The 22,377-nt window shown below is 38.8% G+C and overlaps 2 protein-coding genes and 1 long non-coding RNA gene across 5 annotated transcripts; 2 read left to right on the top strand and 1 right to left on the bottom strand.

Moving 5' to 3' along the window:
- Positions 1 to 379: 379 nt before the first annotated feature.
- Positions 380 to 5,048, top strand: LOC143264972 (uncharacterized). The gene is made up of 2 exons (XR_013038995.1): positions 380 to 509; positions 3,730 to 5,048. It is a non-coding gene; the product is annotated as an uncharacterized LOC143264972 (long non-coding RNA).
- Positions 2,195 to 19,329, bottom strand: LOC100878409 (uncharacterized). Of its 3 annotated transcripts, XM_012284428.2 has the most exons (10): positions 19,191 to 19,329; positions 18,544 to 19,021; positions 18,197 to 18,294; positions 10,825 to 11,363; positions 10,300 to 10,435; positions 10,063 to 10,241; positions 9,816 to 9,956; positions 9,440 to 9,655; positions 3,754 to 3,951; positions 2,195 to 2,696 (listed from the first exon to the last, which is right to left on the bottom strand). In XM_012284428.2, the coding sequence occupies exons 1-10, from the start codon at positions 19,228 to 19,230 to the stop codon at positions 2,433 to 2,435; spliced, it is 2,289 nt and encodes a 762-aa protein (XP_012139818.2). In that variant the 5' UTR covers positions 19,231 to 19,329; the 3' UTR covers positions 2,195 to 2,432. The 3 variants fall into 3 exon arrangements, with proteins under 3 accessions (XP_012139818.2, XP_003702847.3, XP_076390438.1); XM_003702799.3 differs by lacking the exons at positions 18,197 to 18,294; positions 18,544 to 19,021; positions 19,191 to 19,329 and adding an exon at positions 13,016 to 14,514; XM_076534323.1 differs by lacking the exons at positions 2,195 to 2,696; positions 3,754 to 3,951 and having other exon boundaries at positions 3,973 to 9,655.
- Positions 19,330 to 19,527: 198 nt separating this feature from the next.
- On the top strand, positions 19,528 to 22,266 carry LOC100878519 (dnaJ homolog subfamily B member 13). Its single transcript, XM_012284496.2, has 6 exons — positions 19,528 to 19,669; positions 19,785 to 20,006; positions 20,187 to 20,331; positions 20,514 to 20,691; positions 21,194 to 21,365; positions 21,876 to 22,266. The coding sequence occupies exons 1-6, from the start codon at positions 19,572 to 19,574 to the stop codon at positions 22,168 to 22,170; spliced, it is 1,110 nt and encodes a 369-aa protein (XP_012139886.2). The 5' UTR covers positions 19,528 to 19,571; the 3' UTR covers positions 22,171 to 22,266.
- Positions 22,267 to 22,377: the final 111 nt, after the last annotated feature.

Raw genomic sequence — 22,377 nt, 5'->3', positions numbered from 1 at the left:
GGCCTACACGATTGGCCACGAGCCTCTGCATTCGTCCAGACCGACTCCACTGGCGTTCGGACGGTTTTTTCCTCGACGGAGGACATCGGTCGCCGCCTTTTCGCTGCTTCATCGGCCAATCCATGCACGCTACCATTTTACGATTCCACGTCGGTTGGTCGATCCTCTGGAAAGCACGAGGTCCGTCAGTCCGCCCACGCGACAGTCGTCGATCGTCTTCGCTTGGTATCTCCTCGAGCTCCACGTTCACACTTTTTTCTATTTCTTCTCTTTCTTCGACGCGGCCTTTGACGTTTGTTTGCTCGACGGACCATGGATTGTCGTCTTCCAACGGCAGTTCGCGGTTTTTTCGACGGAAGGAACTACCGGTCCATTCGATCAAAAATAAAGATCGGAGTTTGCGGTGACGGATGTTCGTGCACTCGGATTTGTTTAGCGATCGCGAGTGTCCTGATGTTGTGCGATTTGGAAAATTTGGAAATACAGAAGACACCGGACCAGCTGAACTGGTAAATTTACAATGATTCTTCGTACTTGTCAAAATAATTCGAGGATCCTCTGCTATCGTTGACAAAATGTCTGATGCTTGAAAACATTTTTCCAAGTTCTTTAATCCCTAACTCAGTAAGGATTTACACATCCCTTGTGAAACCTCAAATTATTTTTGCTTATTGTCTAACTCTTATTCTGTTTATCATTCAACTCTCATTCTGTTTATCATTCAACGCTTATTTATCATTTAACACTTGTTTGTCGCTGATATAATTTTTGCAGCCTACAGTATTCCAAGGTTACTCAAAGTTGAACGTCAGAGAGCTATCGTTGCAGATGGAACAGTTAACCGTTCGACGAACAGACAGCCAGACAGACAGACTGACCATTTCGAGTCAAATGACAAAAATCAACAGCAAGTTACGTCGACTGGCCGATGTATCGCGAGTAGATATTTGACCAGGACCGTTTCTTGTTTGCCATCGCGCGCGCTTTTGGCCGGTAAAGTAACCATTCAGCCCTGACAGATATTTGTGCTAGTAATTTTGTGAAGGGAAAAGTCGCGATATCGCCGATGCGCAGCTACGGACGTGTAACGGACTGTGATCGTTGTTAAACGAACCCGTCGACGGAGATTCGTAATTTGTTCGACAGCTCTCTGCAGTTCGATTATTAGCGGAGCGTTTTACAGCAAATTGGAAGTAGTTCAAATAAGTAGGAACACGTTACGTTTCTTTATATTAAATCTAAACGCAATAAATAAGATGTGGTTGTTGATTCAAAATCTTCCTCTTCTCGCTGTCCACAAGTAAACGTGTTTCTTCTCAAAGTAACAGCTCAAGGTAGCAGCTTTCCTGAAATATCATACATCTTAGACATCACCAATTTCTATTTATACAACTTTTATGGATTTATGGGTGCCGACTAATTAAAAGAAAAAGTAGTCGATAAGTTGCATGGTTGCGATTCTACCCGGATGCATCAACGGTGGCTAGGGCAATAAAAAGAGGACCTTTACCTCGAAAAACCGATGCAACGACTCACCGGTTGCACGACTCGTTTACGATACGGATTCTCGTCACTACCTGCCGGTTAGGTAGCTCACCTGACGGATTGGGAGGTCCATGATGTTCCTTTATCGCGTTTGAAGAATGCCGCCTCCTACTCGTTCGTCTACAATAAACATCCACAATTACAATCGCTGAGATAAACTACCATCGACGTACCTACCTTTGTTCCTTTATTTACAAATTGCATTCTACCGGTGGGATCCTTACACAGAAACGGAAGCGATTAATTCCATTTATTGACGGTCGGACATCGCTCAACTTGTATCTTCGGATGTTGGGTCATCACTTTACGTTCTTTTCTTTGATCTTACATTCTTTTAGGAACAAAAATTTGAGTTTAATTGTATAGGAGTTGATTTTTAAAATGCTGCATGGACCATTAGAACGTATATATACATATAGGAATTAATTTTTAAAATGCTGCATAGGCCATTAGAACGTACATGTGTATATATACATACAGGAGTTAATTTTTAAAATATTGCTGCATAAATAAGCCATGAGTAGAACGTACATATGTACATATACATATAGAAATTAATTTTTAAAATATTGCTGCATAAATAGGCCATGAGTAGAACGTACATGTGTACATACACATACAGGAGTTAATTCTTAAAATTCTGTATAAGTAGAACGTACAAATGTATTTTTTAAACAAACTGAAAGCATGTACATGTCATAATGAACGTATCTTGCAAACTACAGTAAAACATATAGAAAAGAATGTTACAATATCGCACATAAATGTATCAAGAAATTAATATTAATCATTCGAATGACTTATCTATACTAAGATTATTTAAACTTCAGCAATACTTTCTACATAAGTTTAGAATATGTTTAAAGCAATTTTCGTAGTTTCTTTAATCAGTTATCTCCGTCCTGCTTCGGTGATTTCGAGGAGTCGTCCTGTTCAACTTTTACAGCCGGTTTACAAGGTTCTTCATCATTATACAAACTAGGAATGTTTCGATTATTATTGCTTGATGTACCGATCACTATGTACTTTCCATCGTTTTGTTCGTTGGACTCGTAGTTATCTCGACGCAGCTCCGACGGATTCAGCATGTTCTTCTGGTAGAACCATTCTTTCTCTCCTGAGTGACGGGAGTAGTCCAAAAATGTGCAATTCTACAAATTTTTAGTATGGTAATATTTTTGAAGTTATGAAATTAAGTGATCAATAAATAAATTTGATATAATTGATTCTTATATTGCCATCAACTGTAGGAAAGATAGGAATTGATGTAATGGCGGACGAGCTGCGACTGCGGTTAGGCTTCAATGATATAACAGATTTAACGTTTGACTATGAGATAACGTTTGACATAGAATTATATTGTTAATGAAAGTTTTACAATTCTATAATTTATATTATATTGTAAATTATATTGTTCATAGAAAATTCTACAATTCTATAATTTACATTATACTGTAAAATTATATTGTTCATTGAAAGTTCCACAATTCTATAATTTATATTATATTGTAGAATTATATTGTTCATGAAAATTCTACAATTCTATAATTTACATTATATTGTAAAATTATATTGTTCATTGAAAGTTCCACAATTCTATAATTCACATTATATTGTAGAATTATATTGTTCATGAAAATTCTATAATTCTATAATTTACATTATATTGTAAAATTATATTGTTCATAGAAAATTCTACAATTCTATAATTTACATTATATTGTAAAATTATATTGTTCATTGAAAATTCTATAAGTCTATAATTTATATTATATTGTAGAATTATATTGTTCATTAAAAATTCTATAATTCTATAATTTACATTATATTGTAAAATTATATTGTTCATTGAAAATTCTATAATTCTATAATTCACATTATATTGTTCATTAAAAATTCTACAAGTCTATAATTTACATTATATTGTAAAATTATATTGTTCATTAAAAATTCTATAATTCTATAATTTACATCATATTGTAGAATTACATTGTTCATTAAAAATTCTATAATTCTATCATTTCCATTATATTGTAAAATTATATTGTTCATTAAAAATTCTATAATTCTATCATTTACATTATATTGTAGAATTATATTGTTCTTTAAAATTCTATAATTCTATAATTTCCATTATATTGCAAAATTACATTGTTCATGAAAATTCTACAATTTGAATTTCAGAGAAAAATGTCACCGAATTCTTACCACAACATTATCGGAAATCCTAGAAACTCCGCACCTGGATCTAGCAGCAAACCAGCAGCAATCATCAGGGATGATTCTCGACAGAATCTCACCGTTTTCCGCGATCCTGTGAATAGCAGTCGAGGCTCCAAGGATTCCGCAGGATCTCGGTGAGAAGGGAAAAATAACTGGTGTGGAGAGGTAGGTCTTCGGGTGTAACTGAAGAAAATAAGACAAGACTTCAATTTTATCTCCTTCTTTTCTCTCCGCCTTTACTGTCGTATAGACATCGGTTTATTTTCGTTTAAACATTTTCGTTTTTTTTTTTTTGTGTTTTTCTCTTTTCTCGAGTGTCGTTAAATTTCGCTCCATCAAACTGATAACGTGAATTGCCCTCGAACGATCAACATATAGCATGAACGATCTACGATAAATGATTATTGACAAATAGGTCAAATAGGAAGCTTTGTTAATAAATGAAGTACTCATAATGTATATTGATCGTCTGAGGAATTTATGCTCAACAATACAGTAGAACCCCCGTGTTAAGAATTATGCATTCAGAACGAAATCAATCGTTATAATTAATTTTGGTCTCTATCGTAGAAGTTCTACTGTATCAATGTACACGTAAGAATGAAAATCTTTAAATTCTGCTGCGTTAACTCTATCAACTTTCTTTTTCGTGTTCTTTTGCCTAAAACAATTTGAATGTACAGTTGTTTGGAAGTGCAGGATCTGCTCCTTGTTCACAAGTTACAAATTCCCTAATTATAATAATTTGACATCTTTAAATTTATAAATTAATTTACAAATTTCTTTTGACTTAATCTGCAAATCCCCAAATTTCTCCAACGTCAAATTTAGTAATGGACACCAAACAAGGGTCTTCCGCCGCCATTTTCCTTACTCTACTGTACATTTTGCAGAATACAATTTGGATGTAAATGTACAGTCGTAGATTTGGAAGTGCAGGATCTCCTTGTTCACAAGTTACAAATTCCCTAATTATAATAATTTGACATCTTCAAATTTATAAATTAATTTACAAATTTCTTCTGACTTTTTCCTTCTGATTTTTTTAATCTGCAAATTTCTTCAACGTCAAATTTAGTAGTGGGTCACCAAACAAGGGTCTTCCACCGCCATTTTCCTTACTCTACTGTACATTTTGCTGTAAATACATTTTGTTGTAAATACATTTTGCTTGCGAAAATGAATAGAGTCAAGGCAGTCGCGAAATTTGATGGAATTCGATACAATAACACGAGCCTTTGTTAAGGACTTTTTTCTCACCAACGTTGGCACTTGCAGGATTAAAAGATGTACAATGGTTCGTAATCGTTTCTCGTTTTCTATACACATTCGCTTCCTTAACGCGTTTACTAACGATTAGAGTGAATAGATTGCTAATAATTAGACAGAAAGACGATTACGTGTTATCAATACGTTATAAGTTTCGCCGTTGTACGACACTGTACCTCTGTTCTCGTTTCTGATTCACACTTTTACAACTATAGCTCTACACTTAATATCGTCGCCGATAATAAAACGTAGATTACGGCGTTTTCTTAATCGTTAGACATGGTTAATTTCTATGTTACAATCCGCATCGCCAACGAGACAGATCGATAAAGTAACAAAATTATTAAAATTTCAAGTAATTAACGCATCGCTAAAAATCTCCTTATAGGATCCGAGTTTTACGAGACGAAACTGGCTTGGTTACAATTCAACGGAATTTCTGTTGCTTTCAGTTTTGGATCATCGATGAAACATTTTCGTTTTGGTCCATTTCACAAATAATTATACAACGTTGAACTTAGATTAATAAAACTCTTGTGTTAGGAAATTATTTTTGATACCAATATAATTTAGAATTTCTGTTCTCGAATCATTCTGATGGACCACAAGGTATTTGTGCTCTTATCAACAATCCAAAAGTTAAAGCAACGATTCTAAGATTTATGCAGTTCCTATCACAACTCGTCTTTCGACGCCGCGACATTCGACGCTTTCACGCCTGTTAAATACTATAACTACATCGTTTAATGTTAAAACAAATCACAGCATTTACATCATTTCATACTTCCCGGACGTTCGTTCATCCAAGAGAAAAAAAAGCTCGAACTGTTCCTAATTATCCGTTGTTTCCTCTTAGTCCAGAGAAGTTAGACAAAAATATGGCCAATCATAATTCTCAAGTATCTTTGTTCTTCGCTAACTTTAAATAATATTTCATAAATATTGTGAATGTGATTCCTGTTCAAATTTTAGTCAGAATCACATTGACATATTTGTAAAGTGACTAAAGATACAGTTTGACAATTATTCCGCAGAGAAGTTCTACTTTTCTGGACTATCTTGAACAACGATCTTCAACGATTCAAGTTGACCGTCCGCTCGATCAAACGGTACTCGTTCTTTTTCACATTGAAACGTTTTTTTAAATCTTCACTGTCGAATTACAGGACAATCAAAAGAACCTTGTAAAATCTGTGACCAGTTCAAATTATAAAATCGTTGCTTTACATGAAAAATTTCAAGTTCTTGTTTCGAACAAACGAGCGGACAGTGCGAGAGTAACCGTTCGCTAAATCAACGCTGGAGTCGCTAAATGTCTGGACGCTAGACTCCCGTTATATTGCCACGCAGGAATCGATATTACGGTGGTCGATGAGTCATGACTCGTACAATTTCGGTGCGTGGAATTATATGGAATTGAGTCGCGATGCAATGCACAGAATTACAACACGTAACGTTGGAATACGCAGAGTTACAATGTACAGACGCGTGGAATTACATTGCATTGAAGCGTGGCAATACAACGGTGTTACAGCCCCTGTCGCGAGTATTTAGCGAACAGTTGCATCGTTGACTTCCGTTATATTGCCACGCAGGATATTTGAGTCACTAATACGGTGGTCATGATTCGTACAATTTCGCTGCGTAGAATTACATGGAATTGCAACGCGTTACAATGCACAGAATTACAACACGTAACGTTGGAATGCGCAGAGTTACAATGTACAGACGCGTGGAATTACATTGCATTGAAGCGTGGCAATACAACGGTGTTACAGCCCCTGTCGCGAGTATTTAGCGAACAGTTGCATCGTTGACTTCCGTTATATTGCCACGCAGGATATTTGAGTCACTAATACGGTGGTCATGATTCGTACAATTTCGCTGCGTAGAATTACATGGAATTGCAACGCGTTACAATGCGCAGAATTACAACACGTAACGATGGAATGCGCAGAGTTACAATGTACAGACGCGTGGAATTACATCGCGTAGTGGCGACACAACGGTTACAGCCCCTGCCGAGTATTTAGCGAACGGTTACCGTTCTTTTCAAACCCGATAATACGTGGGACGTAAGCGCGACGGTGAACGCGAAATAAAAGCTTTTCTTTTATAATTTGGTCCCATAATAGGTACAGGGTAGCTGGCACGAATTATGTCAAGTCGATGTACCGATAGATCGCTCGATAAAAGTCAGTGGTGCCTGCACGGGATTCAGAACTCGATCAAACAGAACGTGAAAAGAGCATTAACTCTTATTCGTAACATTTTGATAAACTCGAATTCTGATTAATGAAACGAATTTTGAACAGAATCGAATCCCTTAAATGATCGCAATTCTTAATATGCTAGCAATTCTAAAAAACATTTGTCACTATTTTAAAAGGTCCCAAAGTTTCTGTAAATAGATTATTAAACGTTAAAATGGATATAAAAGATTGAAATACTACTTGAACCGCCACAATTCGTTATTTCGCTCGTGCTATCTTACTCTACCGTCTTAAATTTATAGATGTACGTCGAAAGATTTGAAAGGTAAACGAGTTCTGAATGCAAAATAAAAAATCCATGCATCAACCCTTCAACATATAAGAGCAAAAGTGTTCTCAGGTTTCTCGACTTTCTACGTTCGCAATTTATGTCCACTTTTATTTATACGTTTCTCCGCGCGGCAATACGTGTCGCCTAAATAATCTACTAAATAACTTATGTACCTCTTCGTCGCGCGTTTTCGTTCCTCCATTATACATATAAGTACAATATATATATATATGTATGTATATATATACTTCTTTAAATATATATTTAATATATTCATATAATTCATCGCCGGTACACCTTCGTGTATCATCGACGATATTTAACAACTTGTTGGAAGGTGCCGATTAAATACGATTATCGACACATTTTGATTATATTTTCGACCAAGTACGAGCAACCCACAGATTATTGAATATATTCTGCACGACAGAAAATATACCGACGGATGAGCAGCGGAGAGGTCGAGCTAAGATGGTTATTTCTGTTGGTAACGCAGAATTTGCTTCTGTTTATGTTTATGCGTACAATTTGACAAAGTAGTTTTTAGAATAACTTACACTAAGTTACATTTATTTTTCCATCTTACCTCTATCTCCCCTAACGATAAATTTTTACCGTTCGTAAATATTTACACAATTATTCTTTTTTAAATTACTTTAAACATTTTGTCAAGAATTATAACTCATGTGGATTGCTCGACCTGACGTTTGACGTACGAGACCCGCGAATATCGTGCTGTTTTGATTTCTTTTTATCTTTTTGATTCGACCAGAAATTTCAAAGACCTTTGATATCTCCGTCGTATTAAAGGCACAATCTCGACGTTTCGTACGCCATTCGCAACCTCCGATCGTTCAAAGTCCGTGAAATAATTTTTGTACAAAGATTGGAGACCTCGGCCAGCAAATAAATTTAAACGGAAATTCATTAACTAGAGATTCAACGTTGGCTCTCGTCAAGTACGAAACCTTATCGGACCATTCCAAATCGGAGGGAATAATTTAATCCTAAAGACAAGTGGACGAAATCTGCGTCCATATCGCATCATTAATCCCTTTCGCCGGCTATTCATTTCTACAAAATCAAAACCCTATAACAGTCTTCGATAAGAAAAATTTACGCTACATAAGTGTCTTCAAATTACAATAACTCGTAGCGAAGGTTGTAAACAGTCTCAAGGTTTTAAACTGTGTCTCAAGGTTGAAATACAAGTTGTCTTTTGACGAAGTTACTTGTATTACAGCCCTGAGATGCAGACACTGCTTGACAACCTTCCCAAATTAATATCTTAACAGTCTGTAACTTCGAGCACATACTTCTAAAGTAAGCATACAATGAAGCAGAGGGAATATGTTTCACTGTCAGTCTTCCTCTTTTTGTACAACGTGAAAAGAGAAGAAGGCTGACAACATTTTCTGCCCACAGTGCCATTTTTCAAACACACTCGTTCACACTCGGAAGTTTCATAAACACAAAAGTATACGAAATTAGGAAAGACAGGACCTGATAGGCCCGCACAAAAATGCACTGGTTTGGCAGTTGGTAAGAAGACGCCATTTGACTTACAGCAGAAGTAAATGCTCCAAAGTCTTTAGAAGGATTAACGATCCGCTTAAATTTCGCTACCTATGGCGCCCACGTGAGGACTGTGCCAACGAGGGGTGCTCGGTTGTCCGCAGTACATGCCGATCGAAGTCGTCGCGACGAGCTCGTTGCTAGAGCCGTCCAAGCTGGTGTCTTCGCTGTCTTCGGCGTCGAAAGTTCTCACTGTCGTCGTTGCGGTCGTGGTAATCGCAGACGTATCACGCGACGCGGTGACTGCAGCTCCGTTTACCTCTGACATACGATCTGTACTTACGTTGCTGTTTTCCGTGTCAGCTACCTCCACGTTGCCGCCACTCTCGCCCACCATGTTCACGAAGAACTCTGAGCGGGAAAACCTTCCGATTTCCGTCGACCCGAACGCCTGATGGAAACCGGGTAACGGTTGCTTGCTTACAGTCTTCTTCTTCGGCTCGAAGCGCTCTGCGGACCTTCGGGACTCGCGCTCCTTTTCGCGGGGTGCGCTCGATTCCTGGGGGCGTAGAGTTTAGGTGTTTAGGTGTTCAGATGTTTAGGTGGTCAGATATTTAGATGTTTAGATGGTCAGAGAGTATGAGAATTTGGAAATTTAGAAATTTAGGAATTTATTCTTATGACATGGTCCTTTGGATTAATTTAACAGAATGTCTTACCGCAGCGGGTGCGAGGTTGTCCATGGACATTCCATTGTTGATGGGGTTCTGCTCCCACCTAGGTCCTTCGTCCTCGCGACGGATTCTCGATGTGGAGGAGTCCATAACAGAATCCACCGACGATTCGATCAATCTTGGCATCTAATGGACAATATATAGAATTTAAGAAACACTATTACACTATGCCTAACATTTTCCAACATTGAGCATTTACAGTAACATGTACATATAAGATGAAATAAGAGACCTGGTGCTCAGGAGGAGAGTAAGACGCTCGTATGCTCTCTACGTTAAGTTTATTGGTATTATAAGTTAACCGTGACGTTTCCTCAGGAAATTCGCAGTGTCTAGCAGGTAGGCGGTCTCGTAGCAGCACGGTGTGCCGTGGTCCACGAACTCCAATGTTTCTAGGCATAGGCGGGCCATCTGCAAAAATATAATATTAACTCCTGGTCTCTTACTATGATATTTTTAAAACACTTACGCGGTATTACACCGTGACAAAACTGATTCCACGGTCCGTGTTCGTGGGAACTTAAGTTCTGCACGTTTGGGTGAATGATGCCACCCATTTGGGAGGGGTGAGGCGCTCTGTGATGCTGATGGCCACCTCCGCCGTTCTGTAATGATAGTGTATAATGTCATTGCATTATCTTCAAATACAAAGTGAATCAGGAGGGTGGTTTAATTGTTGAAGATTCAAAATTGCAAATTTTGTGATGGGAGATCTGAAGATTTTATAACTTGAAGATTTATGAAGATTTTAGAACTTGAAGACTTATGAAGATTTTAGAACTTGAAGACTTATGAAGATTTTAGAACTTGAAGACTTATGAAGATTTTAGAACTTGAAGACTTATGAAAATTTTAGAACTTGAAGACTTATGAAGATTTTAGAACTTCAAGATTTATGAAGATTTTAGAACTTGAAGACTTATGAAGATTTTAAAATTTGAAAATTTGAAGCTTCACAAATGCAAAAATTCTAAATTGCCGAACTTCTTCAGACCTGATAAGGGTGCCATTTCTGTCCATCGCTGAATTCAGCATAGTCCGGAATATTTTCCTGTCGACGTATCCCCCGTTCCCTGTTAACGTCGCTGAAGTCAACAGCATAGGCGTTGTTGGAGAACGCGGCACCGCATTCCGCGGCCGAGGCGCTAGCCACAGCTTGATTTCTCATCACGTCTTTGCATTTGTCGGGTCCACGGTGGTGCATGGTGCCCATAACTTGCAGTCTTTCGATCGGATCGCCAACGTTGCCATACCAGTCGTTCATTCGCGGCGAGTGGATGGGTTTCGGTCGTGAGTTCGACTGGAACCACGGCTCCGGTACTCGATCAGACTCCACCGTCGAATTAATCGGCAAACCCGCAGAGGACACGCATCCGAAACGGTGCTGGTGATCCAGGAAACCAGAGGTGACTGGACCAGAGATTACACCGGCTCTGGCGATCGCACTCTGCAAGATCGATCGTCGGGACAGCTCGCGATTCTGTTCGCGCATCGCCTTCCGCAGCCTCGCCTCTTTTGGGTTGTACACGTAATCTGCAGAACAGGTAAATGTTTTATTCGAGGGGAAAATTTGCTGTATAGTAAACTATTTTTATGTGGATTAATAGTTTGGAAATATATTTCAAAGTCGAAAGAAGACGCAACATCTTTGGACGATCTTATGAAGGTCGAAGACGAAAGAGATCTTTTCAGGAATATCTCGTTATTTATCAGTCCTACGAGAAAAATGATTATTATCGAATTTGTAGCTTAGGAAATTCTCTATAAAAAATGGTTTATAAATTTTTTTGTGGAAGTGACCGTTTTCGTTATAAATAGTTTTCAACCTTGATCTGATGAAAAAGATCTTTTCATGAATATCTCGTTATTTATCAGTCCTACGAGAAAAATGATTATTACCGAATTTGTAGCTTAGGAAATTCTCTATAAAAAATGATTTATAAATTTTTTTGTGAAAGTGGCCGTTTTCGTTATAGTTCAAAAGTTTTCAACCTTGATCTGACAAGGTCAGATTGATCTGACAAGGACAGACAAAAGGCCATCTCACATGAAAATTGCTACTCCCACGAAAATAACTCATAGAATCCTTTTTGTAGAGAATTTCCCAAGCTATAAATTACGAAATAACTATTTTTGTCGTAGAGCTGATATATAACGAGATATCGACTAAATGATGCTTTTACCTATGACACTTTCAAAATGTTTAACAGTTTTAATATTAAACTATGATCTTTTGCATCAGTGTCGTTATGAGGATCAAAATGATCACCGTTACGATCATGATTATAGTGCAAATAAATTGCAAAAATGCTTCTGTAAATACCGATAACAAATCACGTTTAAAAATGGTGACATTGCATGAAATATGGAACGCAACAGAATTATGATGCTCGTATCGCATGAAAAATAAGTGACAAATTTGATTTGTACCGCTTATCGCACACTACTAAGCGGTTCAACTGTGACAGGATAACAGTTGGTGCAAAAATAACTGCGAATTTTAACCATTCATAGAACTAATACACTGAGAATAAAGTATATACGATCATTTTGTTCCTCGACAGCGTACATTTGAAGCTTATATTTACAGTGATATAATCGACACACTTTGAAATTACCCTCGATAATTGCCCGTATTTCTTAATCGAAATTTTCACAACCCATTTCACGCTCTCATACTCTTATCTTCGGTGCATTTAAGAAGCTAGCGGCGCAAAGAGATAACAGCCACCAATTTCCAATTCATCTACCTTTACCGTTAATTGACACAAAATCCAAACTATTAAGAGAAAAGTAAAGTGCTTATGAACAGCGTACCTACATATCTCTTTTCTTTTTAACAAAAATATAGCGATATACGTAGACATTTGTTTAACATACATATATGTTCTATTATATGATACAAGTTTATACAAAAATAGAAAAATTAACTAAAACTACTAACTTTCACGTGAGTCCCTATTTTTACATTTCGCTTTAGTTATCAAGCCCAAGTTATCAAGTAACAGTATCGCAAAACCGACCTACAATTTAGGGCTATAAAATATTTAAAATAACAAAGCTTATCTTCTAGTTCATATGAGTAAAATAAAAAATCGCTACTTTTGCACCAAAAGAGACATACGCAAAAAAGTAATATTGTGAATCGAAGATATGGGAGAGGATAACGCGAGGGTACGTCGTACCTGTGGGGTAGGCAGGTGGTATCGTCCCGTTGTACCGCGCGGTAGTTTCGATCGCGTTCGAAATCGGAGGCGTATCGTATCCGGCGTACTCGGTATTCGCGTTATCGTAGCAGAAATAGTGTTGCTGTTGATAAAAGTGTCCCCCTCCCGTGTAAGCCTCGACGTAGTTACAGCAGTCCATCTTTGCTAAGAGTTGGCTCCGTTATCGCGAGTAACGACTTCTTGCATTTATCGGGGTCACGTTCGCGCGCAAATACAAACTTTCTGTCTTTATCCCGATTAATCAAATTGGCCCCTTCGATTCGCGGTTATCCTCGTTGCTACTGTATCGAACACGTCACAGAGGCAAGTTTACGCGGGAGCACCACGTAACAGGAGGGTGTATCGGGAGGCGTTCGATCGGCCTCCTGCATTCCGTCGGGAAGACCCATCGTCCGCGTCATCCCCGCAGACGTTGTCCTCGTGTTCGTCATCGTGAACCGCTCCGTTAATCCGAGACCCGGAACAGCCTACTAACTGTAGGCCCGTCGATCTCCTCCCGAGAGCCGACGATCCCCAAGTGGATACGGTTCGACGTGTCGGACGAGCCGCCGCGTCATGGTAACTGCACCGGGCGCAAGATCGATGCTCGAAGCTTTTTCTCCTCTTTCAACACCTGCCGCTCTCGTTTTTTTTCTCTTCTAATCCGTTCGGCCGCCACGCATCGCGAAAACGCTCGGCAATCGATACCGACTGTTTGCCTCTGTCCTCCGACAAACTTTTGCCTCTTCCATGCACGATTATCTCTTTCTTGCTTCACATGATTTCGTAATTTCGATCGAGATCGACGGTCTGGACAAACGGATCTGTGCTAATTCACACTGCCGTGATATTTAATTCCTCGCGTCACGAATCACTCGCAGAATCATCGTGCCATCGAAGGTATTGTCACATCCTCGACAGGCCAAACACTCCGCTCCGAGTCGGCTATTTACTCGAGCACCTGGTGCGCGCATCCAGCGACCTATTTACGCCGAGCGTCTCTCGCTATCTGACAAGCGATGCTCGTCTGGATGAGAGGCGCGTGCCGCAAGCGGGAACGACAGGCCGCGCACGGGAGACCCGCGTTCCTGCCTCGCGGTGCACTTGGGTCGCACTGATTTCGCCAAGCGGCAGCACCGTGCACGAACCTCCGCGAATTTACGTGCGTTTCGTCATCGACGAATCCGACGGAGTACGAAGGGAGGGTTTCAACCAAGAGGGTGGGATTCCCCACCCTGGAGCGAGCCACGAGGAAGCGAAAGTTCTCTGGCTCTCCGTCTCGGCTGCGCCAAGTGTATAAAAGAACCCCTTTGTCGCCTATCGATTCGTCGTTGCTTCCTTTTCTTGATCCTCTTCGGAGGATCTCTCTTCGAATTGCCGGTGCTTATGTTCAACCGACGCTGATCCTGACGCGCTGTTATATTTGATATACCGCTCGTTGATGATCGACAACTCACGAAGCACAGCTGACAAGATCTACAATTTTTTAATTTTCATATTTAGCAATTTGCAATAACAAAAATAATAAAGTTTGAAAAATATTTGTCTATACTTGAATTTATCAGGCTAACTTAATTGCATGACGATTAATATAAGTACACCCTGCCTACAAGGGTTAAGTTTCCATAGAGTACACGTGTACTATAGTGTATCATGTCAAGGTTATAGTAGGTCGTTATGAAACTTGACAAATATAGAAACTCTAACATTCATCTCCTATTTGGCGCCAAATTTCAGTGCCACAAATTTATGAGTTGACTCATTTTTGTAGCAAAATGAAATAGTGTCAAAGTTGGCCCACAATGAGCAATTTGTTCAAACAGAAAAATTGATTTGGTTCTATTCCGAATCAATCCTTGACCTCATATCGTGAATCGCCATGGCAAAGCTACGGGGGTTGAAAACTTTCCATCACCCTCAAAATTTAAATCTAGCGTGAAAATTGTTCAGTTCCTAACAGAAGTCTTGAAGTGACATGATAATTCTCCAAAAAGATTTCCAAAAAGAAAATTGATTTCCTGTTCCGTCAAATGTACTTAACGATCTAATAAATTAAAAGAATTGAATAGATGCTTGTACGAGTATATAATCGCGTATAAAATTAAAAGGGTTGTAACTGTGATGCAACGTATAAAACAGGCTACTCCGGGGAGTAGAAACCGCGTGACGTTCGCAGACGCGAAGCGCGTCGATGTGGCTGGTTTCCTCGAGCATCGCGTTGATGCGATAGCGGATCGATGACCGGCGATCGTTACAGAGAGCAGAGAAATAGAGGGAGAGGCTCCTCCCCCGCGTATCTTCGGCTCGGCGTGCCTGCTGGATGCACCAGCCTCGACATTTTGACGGCTTCCCTTGGCGCGACCGTGCGTCACCCCTCTTTTCCTCGTCACGCGTGCGATGCAGTCGCGCAGATGCACGCGAATCCGTTCCGCGCGTTCGAGAACGCTCGCGCAGGGCATATCGACACTTTCCGGAGATCTTAATTGACCACTCGGCTTGCTCCAGCCGACCAAACCCGCCGTCGATTGCGCGGCTACCGTTTAGTGGGGAATTTAGCCCGGATCTTTGCACCCCTTCCGAACTTTTAGCTTCCAGCTGGATATCGCCGTCGCTGAAACGTTTACCCGGAACGCCTCATCATTTACTCTTTCTCCACTGTTGTTCACCTTCGATCTTCGCGGATGTAAACCTGAAAATTTTTACAACGTTACTTTCGTTAAATTTTTAACTCAAAAAATTTGTATACGTTTACCTTCGGTATTCTTTGCCAATTTTAAATTTCCTACAATTTCAATCGACACGCAATAAACTTGAAGTATATTAATCCTTCCCCCACATTTTCAAGTATGCACACTGTTTTTTATCTGATAAAAATATCACAGCTGAGCAAACTTTCTTGAATCGTAGACGTTCATAGGAAATTTCTTGTTCCACTTTTTTGAAAGTTGTTCATTTAAAGTTGTATTTTATATTCGGTTCCACGTTGCAACGCTTTCATTCAGAAACACTTTGCGCATGTAGTCTATGCAGGGAGCCTTGATGCACTCGAAACAAACGCTAAAGGTGAATTCATTTACTGAATATTGTTATATCGTTGGTTGACAAGGTCAACGTTTGAATGATGTAATTATTTTCAATTGCACCGTTGTTCCTTTGATACTCCTAATTGCACTTCCCCTCTAGCATCTGTGTTCCGTAGCGTTATTCATCTCTGCTCTCACTTTCCATTTCAAACTTCAGATCCTAACTTTGTCGGTTAATGTTCCAGGATTATGTTCGTTTTGTTAATACGCACTTCTGGGAGCTTAAAAATTTTCAAACAGTTTGTTAATTTGATGCATTCCTCGCAAATTAGTTGTCATACAAAATGTTAACTGAAAGAGAAATGTAAGTGTTTGCTTATTTTGTTAGCACTTTACTTTGAATCAGAATTATATTAAAACGGACCTTCACAATAAAAAATAATAATTTAACATTGTCAGTAACATTGTCATTTGTAAGTTTAGCTGTTGTGATACAATCATCTTAATAAAGTTAAGAAATATATTAAAAATGTCCTTAACAAAAATGATAATTTAGTAACATAGTCATTTCTGAGTTTAACTGTTGTGATACAATCATCTTAATAAAGTTATCCCTTAATTTCGTCCCTGGAAACATGGTAATAGGAAAGCGAATGCGATTATGTTAAGAGCGGAATAGATATTGGCTCGAACGATCGATCCGTCTAATATGCAATTACTATTTGCGCTCGGTGTATCGGTTCATCTACGGTATTCATGGATTATTTGCCATTAATTACAACAATTATAATACTTGAACACGCGCAATATTCCCAACCTACGACAGCGATCTAACGTCCCTCAATTTGTTTAATCAAAACAAGATACACTGGAGCATAGAAACCTGATTAAATGGAGAACCAATTACGTTTACACGTTTCCAGTTCGAAACATTAGCAATTGAACAGAACATCAACAGACAGAAGTTCGATCAGTTTAAGACAATATGTGGTAAGTTTGACAATTGCGATGTAATATTTTGTGACATAAAATGAAAGAAAAAACAGCCGATAAAGTTACGTATTTGGAGGCCTACTGAGTAATCCTTTGTCAATGATTTAATCTTCTCGCGTTTTTTTATCTGTTCGTCCTGAATTCTGTGATTAGCCAATGGAAGGGATCGAGCGATCGCGGAGAAGGGGAAGTTAAAATGCGATTATAGCTCGTCGATTTGCGGGTGGAACGGGCAGAGCGATACGAGTTTTGCGGGTCGAGGTACAGGGTACAGGGTGGCAAGCGGAGAAATATTCTCGGGTGAGTGACGGGGAACGCGCGGGAGGGAACAGTAGAGACCGGAGGTATTGATTGCGACGCGACTCTAGGAACCTGCCCGATACACGACCGCGCTCCTACCTACCTACCTACTACCTACTACCTACTACCTACACCCACCGACAAGTGCGATTATTCCTCACATATCCCGCGTAGCTGAGCATTCACGCGACTAAATGTCCTTCACGGGTTACAACCGCGGACCCATTGCAATATCTTTTGACTCCTTCCTATCGATCATCCTCATCGACTTCCCTTAACTTTTTACTCCTATCATACTTCTTTAAAAGTATTGAACATAATCGTGTAACGTATCTTTCCTAAAAATGCATTTGCATCTACTGACTATCATAACACAATTCATAACATTACAGTTCATAACGTGTAACATATCTTTCCTAAAAATACATTTGCACCTACTGACTATTCATAGCATTACAATTCATAGCACTACAATTCATAACATTACAGTTCGTAACATTGTAACTAAATAAAAAATAAATTAACAGAATAAATACATTTAAGAGTGTATCTATGACAATTAGGAGAACGTAGAAGCTGAATGGCGCATAATGCCATTGAAAGTTTCCATTAGTATTCGATAAGTGATATAGAAAGATAGTAAGTAGAAGAACGATTGAAATAATTCGTGGCTATATCTATGAGGCTATCCCCTTTTCTGTTTACGAGGATACAACAGGCTATCGTGTACCTACCGAACGCTCGCCACGAACGTTCAGTCGCATCGGTAAACTTCGACGAGCCGCTACAAACGCGAAAACGAGGTCATATCGGTTTGAAGAGAGCCTATAGGCATAGAGCATACCGGGATACTTCCTCTTGTGCTCCGCGTCCACTTCCCGGGCCAGTGCAAAGTATTTTTCCTTCACCTCCTTTGCCATGTTCTTCCAAAGTATACCCAATCTGCGCATAAACGTACAAAATTAGTATGAAGCTTATTATGATTACATGATAACATACAGGAGGATGTGTAGCAACCTGTATGAGCTTAAGATGACTATAAAATTAATGACTAAACTTAAACTATTTAAGAATATGAATATACATTTTAAAAGTTTCAGATTGCGTTTAAATAAAGTAATAGACGGAGTAGAAGAAGTAGCGAGATTTATGTCAATGCTAATTCCAGTTTAAAAGGGAAAAGAAATTAACCTAACGCTGATATCCTTATTGGACTCCCGAGGATTCTCAGCAGCCAACTTCTTGCGCCACTCGTTGGCGAAGAGCATAAAGGCGTTCGCTGGTCTCGGGATTTTCCGTTTAACTCCGTTTGAATCAGCAATCCTGCCATCAATGCACAGAAATGCCGGGAATCCTTCTGGACGTGTCTGCGATCGACCGAGTTGCTGCAGCACGAAGATTTTCTCGTCCTCGCCTTTTTCTCGATTACTGCAAATCTGCCTTGCCTCCACTCGAATCTTCTTCCTTGACACGTTCTCCTTATCGCTTACCAAATCCTGATCGGTCACCAAGGAAACCTTGAACATTGCTTCTTTGGATTCTTCTTTCTTCTCTATGGATTTTTCGTGGGAATTTTTAATATTTTCCTGCGGTGACCTATCATTTTCGTGACGAGAGAGAAGCTCGCTACTGCTAGAATCTTTCTCGCTAATTTCCGTCTTGATCACAGCTACAAAAATAATATTTATTATACAATACTCGAAATATTTAAAAAATCGAACTTTCTTAAAGGATCACATCGTTTAATCCTAATATCGTGGTACTATGAATTACGTAACAATACGTATTTTTACGAATGAGCAAAAATTGCAACAACAATAGCAAAGAAAACGATTTACCTTTGTGCACGAGATTTAAAATCATTTCGGAAGCGTCCATGACAAACTGTCGTTTCGAACGATCGACCAATAAGCATCAATTAAATGCTCCTTCTGTTCTCAACAATAAATGTCGGGCACGAGAGACGTTTAATAATTGCAAATGCTAACACACGATCGTAAATAGTTGGTTGTCGAAAGGGGCGCGTTGGTTGTTGAAAACACTTGAAGAATCGTCGTGAAACGATTCGTCGACGTTCTTTCTTTTATTCCCTTCGACAGCCATGATATTAGCCGCATATCTCAAAAATAAAAGACGATCGATTACGAAATTCTACCAGCATCTTCCAACTTTTCTGTAAATACATTTTGTAATTGCACTAGATTTTTCGTTCTGAAGCCATGTCGTGTACAGAGCCCTGTTCGTGTCCGCGCGGTATAGATTATTATGGGGTATTATCGCTAAAAAAAAATTGCGACGATTTGGAGATAAAAGCAGCGTGAGTAGTAGTTTCTGTTAAATTACAGCGACTTGCAAATTTTCAGATTTTATCTCGGAACTTTCTTCGACAATTGTTAATAACGTTGAAGCGAATTCTTTCGATCGGGTTTCAGATTTCGGCGTTTGGCGATACGATACAATCCCATACGGGCAAAGGATGAAAGTTTGTGGCCCATATTCTCGTTGGTGGCTGAAGCATACGATGTGCTTTCGGATCCTCTTAAACGAGCCATATACGATCAGTTCGGCGAGGAAGGCCTTAAAAATGGCGTGCCCGGTGTCGAAGGATTTATCCAACCGTACATCTATCATGGTGAACCAATGAGAACGTACAGGTACTCCTTTAAACAATTTTTCCTTCAGCTTTTATGATATAAATAATCGATTCGAAACGTCGGCTTAAAACCTTCTTACCTGATTGAACTTAACAGTCACTTAAACGCTTGCCGTTAGAATATTTAAGTCCCGATTTATCTACACCTGTACCATTTTCTTCTTGTACCATATTCCTTCAGGGAATTCTTCGGTACGGAGAGTCCTTATGCTGATCTGTTCCATGTACTAACACAACCTCCGTCCGTGCTCGAATTTCCCGAGGGGCGGGGTTTAAAACGCAAGGAAGAGCCTCTGATAAAAACCTTGTATCTAACCCTACTGGAGGTACCATATCGACGTTTTACTTTATTTATAGTTTCTCTTTCTCGGTGTTAATCACCGTAGATAACATCGGGGATCGTTACAGCAAACCTTGTACTTACTTATTTTTACTTGGTATCACCCAGTTAAATTAATTTGATCGATCCCTATTTTCCGATCATCACCTTCATACGACTAAACTGCAGGTTCTTCTTGGAGGCATTAAAAAGATGAAAATACAACGATTAGTTTTGGTGGGGGATGAAAAATCTACGACGGTGACGAAAGAGAAAATTTTAACGATACCTATTAAACCGGGTATGCCGACAGGAACGAGGATTATATTCCCGGAAGAAGGCGATCAAGGACCTACGAAGATTCCTGGTAAATTGTTACATCAGTTAACTTGTAAAAGATATTGAAATATTAACCCTTATTCGGAGAGTCTATCGAAAGCATTACATTAGTCTTTTATTACATTAAATTAGCATTATATTAGTCTATTAATCTATTGAAAGATATAAGAATATAGTAGTATGGATCTAAGGATCCAAATATGTAGGGACCGAGAAAGTTATTTAGAGTTGCAGACAATAATCCAAAGAAGGGTTAACTTAAAAGCATTTCTGTCCGATTTGTACAATATTTGCATATAATAAATCTATATAAATATATAAAAATATATATCGCAGTACGATGCATGGTTAAAGATAGAGATTTCACGATAGCTATTTCCCTTTTCGCATAAGTTCGTAACAGGTATCGATTGAAATTTCGCGAAAGATGCGTTTAAAATGCATCGTACATCTCGTACCGGACAGAAATGGGTTAATCGTAGTAGTTGTTCGCATAATGTCTTTACTCAGTCGAAAGCACGTCAGCGTAGCGGATGTAATCTTCATCACGGAGGACCGGCCTCACGAGACCTTCCGAAGAGAGGGCTCTGACTTGCACATGACGGTCGATATCTTTCTGCGAGAGGCACTGACCGGAACAGTGGTCACCGTCAACACCCTCGACGACAGAACCCTTCGAATACCGATAACGTCTGTCATCACGTATGTCTCCCTATCACATTAGTCACCTTGTCCATCCTTTCCTTTCTTCCTCGTCCACTTGACAAAACACCGCGTTACCTCATTCGCAATCGTCGCTAAAAATAAATTTTATTGATCTGACTGATACATACTTTGATCATTTTACTTCTACTCTTATATTAATTGTAACTGAATGAGATACACCTTACAGTTGTATACTTATAGTTCTCAGTGATTTTAATGTATTTCATCAAGGTCAATATCCTGTGTAATTTTATATGCACAGTAAATTTGCATATTACAATGTCTGTATGAAACAGTTCCACTTATATGGTCCTTTTCATATTTCCTTTCACTGTTTCCCCTATATATGTATAACCGACGCTCATCTTTATACATCTCTTGACAAAATGGCTGAAATATTTTCAATTTTTAACGATAATATACTAAAAATTTCAAAATGGATTCTTGTCGTATCCATCACATTGTATCTTTTATTTATTAATTTAATATTTAATCATACACAAATAGGCCAAATTATCGAAAGTACGTACCCAGTGAAGGACTACCATTTCCGGAAAATCCAAAGGAAAAAGGAGACCTAATCATAACGTTCAACATTGAATTTCCGGTATACCTGCCGGTATCAAATAAAGCATACGTTAAAAAAGCATTTGATACTTCAGAAGATATTAAACATACAGAATATGTTCACCGTCTTATATTAGCTAGTAAAATGCGTAGAAATGTGGATACCGATGTTCCTGTACGTCGGGATCCTAATGACGAAGAAGCAAAAGAATTAGACTTCATGTGCGATACTTAGCTATTCCCCATTTTGTCCGTTACACCACATCGATATATCGATTTTTATTATTGATGTTAGAAAAATAAATCGAATAAAATTTTTAATATTATTGAAGTGACTTAAATTTATTTGTGAAATAAATTATTTTTATGTTCACCTCACATTCTTAGTGTCTTAATTAATAATTAGTAAGTATATTTCATTTTGAAAAGCACGTTTTCAACA

This window comes from Megachile rotundata, chromosome 8, assembly GCF_050947335.1.
Source record: "Megachile rotundata isolate GNS110a chromosome 8, iyMegRotu1, whole genome shotgun sequence".
NCBI classification, from domain to species: Eukaryota; Metazoa; Arthropoda; class Insecta; order Hymenoptera; family Megachilidae; genus Megachile; species Megachile rotundata.
Note: the sequence above shows the minus strand (reverse complement) of the source record. Positions and strands in the feature narration are given on the sequence as shown.